We start from the raw sequence: 6,000 nt of genomic DNA, 5'->3' as shown, positions 1-6,000 counted from the left end.
TTTTTCTTCTTCTTGTTTCTATCTAATATATTCTAGTCTTAAAAAGGGGAATCTAAATCTATTTTGTAATAGCAAGTAGTGCCAATAAGAAAAGGGGAAAACAACCTCCAATTTTATTACTATATTAATAGTGGGAGAGGTCCCCCACCAAGGCTAATTGTAAAGGATTGGAATGCAAAATGGCAAACACTTTTTTCTAATTAGCAAAAAGATCCAGAGAAAAAAGAAACTCATAATTTGAAAAAGTGTACACATGCAAACACTTTCAAACAATTAGAAGAAATTGAGAAAAAAAAAAAGCAATACAAACTCCCAAACACAAAGCATTATAATGCAAATTAAATTAACAATATAATCTAGTAATACTAGTCCTATATGTTTGCAAGATCCATTAGAAAAGAAAACTTGAAAAGGAAAAAAAAAACAAATTAAAGCAAAAAAAAGATCAACCTCTTGCTTATCTATGGTGTTGGCTCCAAAATATAGAAAAAAAACCAAATGCTATCAAGCTTTAGGTTGTTGTAAGCTAAATAAAGCATATGACAATATATGATTACTATGCTTTAATCCCATGCACGTCCAGATCAGCTATATATGAATCTTCATTGATCATCACACACGTTCAGTTCAACTATATGAATCTTCAGTAATCATCACACACATTCAGTTCAGCTATATGAATCTTCAGTAATATAATCATCACGCACGTCCAGTTCAACTATATGAATCTTCAGTAATATAATCATCACACACGTCCAATTCAGCTATATGAATCTTCATTGATCATGTCTCTACCTCCATTGATTTTTCCTGGGGTTTCCATGAGGAAGCCCATACCACTTGTTCTTCTCTCCATGTCAAGTAAATTCCAGGTGACTCTTGATTTGCTTGTGGTAGCACAAGTGACCATCCAGCTTTATACCTCTTAAGCAAAGCCTTAACATCATCAACAGCATCATCATTTAGTGTAAATGGGGTAAAACATTCCTTGAGTCTTGTACACCATTGGTTTCCTCTTTCTCTTCTTTCACTATCTCCTTGATCATCACCAATCTCATTATTATCACAAGCCAAAACCTTAACTATGCATTTAGAACATTCCCTTTCGATGACTAGCCTTTCGTTGCTTGTTGTTGGAAAGCTTTCATCAAGCATCTCAAAATACAATGTGTAGAACCTAAGACATTCTTCAAAGCACTTAACAAAGTCATTCCTTGTGCTAGAAAAATCAGCCTCATGTTCTACTATTGTCACAACTTTAGGGTTAAGTGATTGAAGCATTCTTATAAAAGCTCCCCTTTCATCTACTTCAACTCTTCTCAATGCTCCAATGCAATTCACAGCCAATGCTTCCTCTTCTTGTATATTCAAACTCTCTTTTGTGAGTTCTTTCAAATGGTTCAATCCACTTATAACATTAAACTCAAAAGGCACTCCCATTAACCTAGCAAATTTCTCCATCCTTTGTGCTACTTCTTTCATAACATGAGACTTCACTAGGGTGCTCTCCATGACCACAACCGTGAGCTTAAGATGTGGCGTTTCATCGTTTCGTGTAGCTAAGGCTTCAAGCAAAGTAGGCCATTGAGTACAAAAAGTGTTACTTATATCAATTATATGAAGCTTATTCTCTCCATCTAATGCTTCTAATATTGCACCATTTGATGCAACATGACCAAAAGTTGTCCATGGACTTACCTCTTGAAACTTTAAGATCAATTTCCTAGATGAATCAAATGATTTGCTTTTCTCAGCTGCTGAAGTTAGGGTTTTGTAACACCTCAAGCCAGTATCCGTGGCCTTACAAAAAAGTGCTTGTAAGAAATAAAATGCCAATTTTTGATTGCAATCACCATAGGGAGAAGCAAGTTCATTCAACATCCATAACAAGTGATGGATCTTTGTTGAATCCTTATTAGAAATCGCGGTAGCACACTCACGGAGAAGCCTAGGAGCCCACTTGGAATCGGAAACAGGCTCAACATCTTCCGGTGATTGACTTCTTGATGATGATGAGTTATCATGATGATTAGGGTTTTGCATGTTTATCAAATGAATATGATGAACATACTTGTTTGCTATGAAATAATTTTTATAATTTGTACGTTTGGAAAAAAAAAGACTTTTCTCCATGTGTTATGGAGCCCTCTTGGTAGAGGCTCTAAGAAAGCACTTTTGCAGGTTTAAAGCTAAAGCCATAAGAAATAATCAAAGTAGAAAGAAGCTTTTACAAGGCCTTAATATATAAACTTCTAGAAACATAATTGCTCATATATATAATATATATCCTCACAATATATATGGCCTTAATTATTGTTTGATTTTATTAAACTCAAATCACTATATATAGTACTTATATGTATACTCTACTTTAAGAAAAGCTATGGTCATCAAACTATATTGACAAATGTAGGTGTATACTCTATAAAGGCATAAATAAATTTTAAAAAAATTGTAAGTATGTGATAAAGGAAATGATCTCTTATAACCACATAGTTACAAATTGAATAAAAGAAAATGATATTCTCAGATCTATTATGTAAAAAAATGAACTAAAAGAACATGTGAAGAATTATATATAAAATCAAATCCCTCGAAAAAAACTCGATAAACTCCTTATATCTCTATTGACAAATAAAATAACAAAAAAAACATGGGGTGGGGGGTGGGTGAGGGGGGAATGCATGACTATGATTTATTCTAAATGCAGCCGGTTGAAGGGTTCATGTCAGCATTATAGGAAAACAAGAATTTAGAAGCAAAGTTGAAGGGTCCATGTCAGCATTATTATTTTTATTATTATAAAACAGTTATTCCTAGGAATTAATAAAATATATATTAAAAAAGTGATCTCCATTAATTAATTGCAGACCGTCTATGTGTGTATATATAGAGATATTTGCCCTTGTTAATAAGAACAAATAGATGATGATAAGAGCAAGGTATATAACGACAGGTTAATTATGACTTACTAAATTCTCAACAAAAGAAAACGGAATAGAATAGATTAGAAATTAATGGAAATTTCTACTTGACCATATGAATTATTATTTTTTTGCAAAAAATCTACAAATTAAAATGATTGAGAAAATTGTTAACGAAATGCAAACTAATTAATCTCTAAAAAAAAGAACATCTTCTGTTTTTCTCAAGTTCGGTTGGTCAAAAAAGATTTAAAAAATATTTCCTCCAAAAAAACAAAATGAGAAAAATGACTTTTCAGTTACATTCACTATTGATTATATCCGCTCACTCCATTGTATTTATCTAAATTATGTACTAATACGGTTAGAATAATATTTTTTTGCTTATGAATAAAAAAAAAAATTGACTTATTTTTCAAAAGAATATTTTCCACCATGAATATTTAATTTCGTACCGAACACACCCTCTATAATACGGAAGTTAGAACATCACAACTAGGAAAAAATATAATAATATTTATAATACAAATTCCTGAGTTGATTTGATTATTTTAATTTTTGGTCATGCTTTTTAGTTAAAACAATTATTATTTATTAGCAAATAAAAGATTAATTAGATAATATCAACTTCAATGACTGGTAATAATAGTTTTAATATTAGATTTCCAGTCAGCTTTATTTCTTTTTGGTTTGAATTTCTTAAATATTAAGAAGAAGAGGGCAACAAATTGTCTTTATTCTTGTCTTGATATTCAGAAGTTGTAGCACTATAACAAATAAATGATTTTTCAGCAATTATTTAGCGAGAATAATAAATATAGTAGTATTTATAGTTATCACTTTGTATAACTATCGCTAAATAAAGAATTTAGCTGCTCTAAATTTAGTAACATTAATTCAATTGTTGCTAAATACTTTTGTGAGAGTAAATAGTGTCGCTATATAAAAAATATATTGTTACTAAATATTTTATTTTATTTAAAGTAAGAGTACATCAAATCAAAATTCACAGTAACTAAGAACTAGTCTGTAAAACGAATAGTTTTTGTGCAGGCCTTTTTTTTTTTTTCTTCTTAAAAGTACCTTAAAATGATAGGAACACCTCCTTGGAGAAAACATTATTGTTTACCTAGATTGTTCAGTCTGAAAAGATAGTTAAGATCTAGAGCAAGACATCGCATAAGAATAAGGTATTGTCCGCGCTCTAGGTCAATGTCCATACAGATTTGTCCCTCGAGTTTTAATCTAAAATACGTCTCAATAGTTGATTTTGAACTCATTCTTATAAGATTTCTAACTTTTTTTCTCATGTGTGATTAAATTTGTCCCTTAAATTTTTATTTAGACAACGTCTCAACAATTGATTTTAAACTCATTCTTATTAGGTCCCTAACTTTTTTTTCTCTAATTCCAATGTGGATTTCCACTTATGATTTGAATTATATTTGGAGTGAGCATTTTTTTATTAGTGTAGACCAGTAATTTGTATGGTTAAAATTAATAAATATGGGATTTACATAGACTTGTTGTACCAATTATATATCTGATGTAGTTATTATTGAAATGTGAACTTTGTTTTGGAAGAAGATAGAGTTTTAATTTGTGTGATACACAAATTTTGTTAGTTTTTATGTATTTAGAATTTAATGAAAGCATATATGTATTTGAGAAAAAAGAGGAATGAGTAAAATAAAATGATGATACATATACTAAACTAGGTATACGGCTATACGCTAGGATAATCTTATATATGTTTAGATATTATAGTCCTTTTCGATAAGTCAAAATGTAAGTCAAGTTGATAGAAATTCACTTATTTTTAAAGAGAATCGTTGATTAAAAAATATAAATAAAATGAAGTAAAGAAAAATCATTTCCTTCATTTGTCTTCCTGAGAGAAAAAAGTGATTTGAAAGTATTTATTGTGTTCCTTTTTACCCACCCCTTGTACATGGGTAATGTCTTTACATAAATAATCATTTCAAGTAACAATAACAATGAGATAAAACTAATCGAAATAGCCAAATACTATTTATATGGAAGCAAAAAGTATAATATTATATATTAGTATTAAAACTTAAAAGGCATGTGATGTTAGGTGCATCCATTTGTCAAAAAGAGTGTATCATTTATATTAGCCCAATCACTAGGAAATAATTGGTGGGAAAAGAAGAAAGGATCTAAATATTAAAGGTATAAAGATTTTGCTTTTGCAATTTTGTCAATGCTTAAAGGAAAAGCACTTTTATTTTTAATGTGTACAACAACATTGGCAGCTTTTTTTAATATTTATAATTGTAGTATATTATTATCAGCTTTTTTACTCAAGTTAAGTTGAACCATCCATTAGGCCATTTTAAACATGCATAATGAAATCAGAACTCAAGTAGGAAGAATAATCCCTTTTGAGAAAACCATTAATTTACTAACCAAGTAAGATGAATACATAATGGCTTTTGAAGAAGAGTTGTCTAATTACCCTTCTTTAATAGCTTAGCTCAGGTATGTTCTTACCGTTCAAAAATTAAATTATTTATATTTAGATTTTTAGAAATTGATGGTTTTTTAGCTTTGGTTATTACACAAATACAAGTAAAAAAGAAATGTTAAATACGTTCTTTTAACATCAAACTATCAACGAAGGACATATTTACTCAATTTATATACTTTAAAGGCTTACTTAGTCCTTTTCACTTATTAATTAAATTAGCTTAATTGATTGCTCCTGTTAAATTAAGGACATATTACTAAATTCATAACGAAGGACAAATTTATTCAATTTCATATACTTTATATAAAGACCACATATTTGACCTTTTTCATTTTTCAAAATAAAGAGGTCCAATTTTTTTTCATTTTTCTTTAATATAGATTGCAATATGCTATAAGAATCTTTAGACAAGATGGACACTCAAAATCTTAACAACATGGACATTAATTGAATGTGTCACATATCTTGCTAAGTCATACTGTTGATCAAAGCTGATTCTTAAGGGAAATATTGCACATGGGTACTTAAACATGAGATTGTTATCATTTTGCAATGGGTTTGTCATTATCAAAAGTTAGGGGGATT

The 6,000-nt window shown here is 29.6% G+C and overlaps 1 protein-coding gene across 1 annotated transcript; it reads right to left on the bottom strand.

The window, feature by feature from the left end:
- Positions 1-280: 280 nt before the first annotated feature.
- Positions 281-2,248, bottom strand: LOC102598869 (protein SHORT-ROOT-like). Its single transcript, XM_006355785.2, has one exon. The coding sequence runs from the start codon at positions 2,131-2,133 to the stop codon at positions 784-786; it is 1,350 nt and encodes a 449-aa protein (XP_006355847.2). The 5' UTR covers positions 2,134-2,248; the 3' UTR covers positions 281-783.
- Between the last annotated feature and the right edge of the window lie 3,752 nt (positions 2,249-6,000).

Source organism: Solanum tuberosum, unplaced genomic scaffold (assembly GCF_000226075.1).
Source record: "Solanum tuberosum cultivar DM 1-3 516 R44 unplaced genomic scaffold, SolTub_3.0 scf00208, whole genome shotgun sequence".
Classification (NCBI taxonomy): Eukaryota; Viridiplantae; Streptophyta; class Magnoliopsida; order Solanales; family Solanaceae; genus Solanum; species Solanum tuberosum.
This window is presented reverse-complemented; position numbering and strand designations above follow the sequence as displayed.

Coding starts and splice junctions, on each gene's coding strand:
- LOC102598869 (XM_006355785.2), bottom strand. CDS start 2,133: ATGGAGAAAAGTCTTTTTTTTTCCAAACGTACAAATTATAAAAATTAT.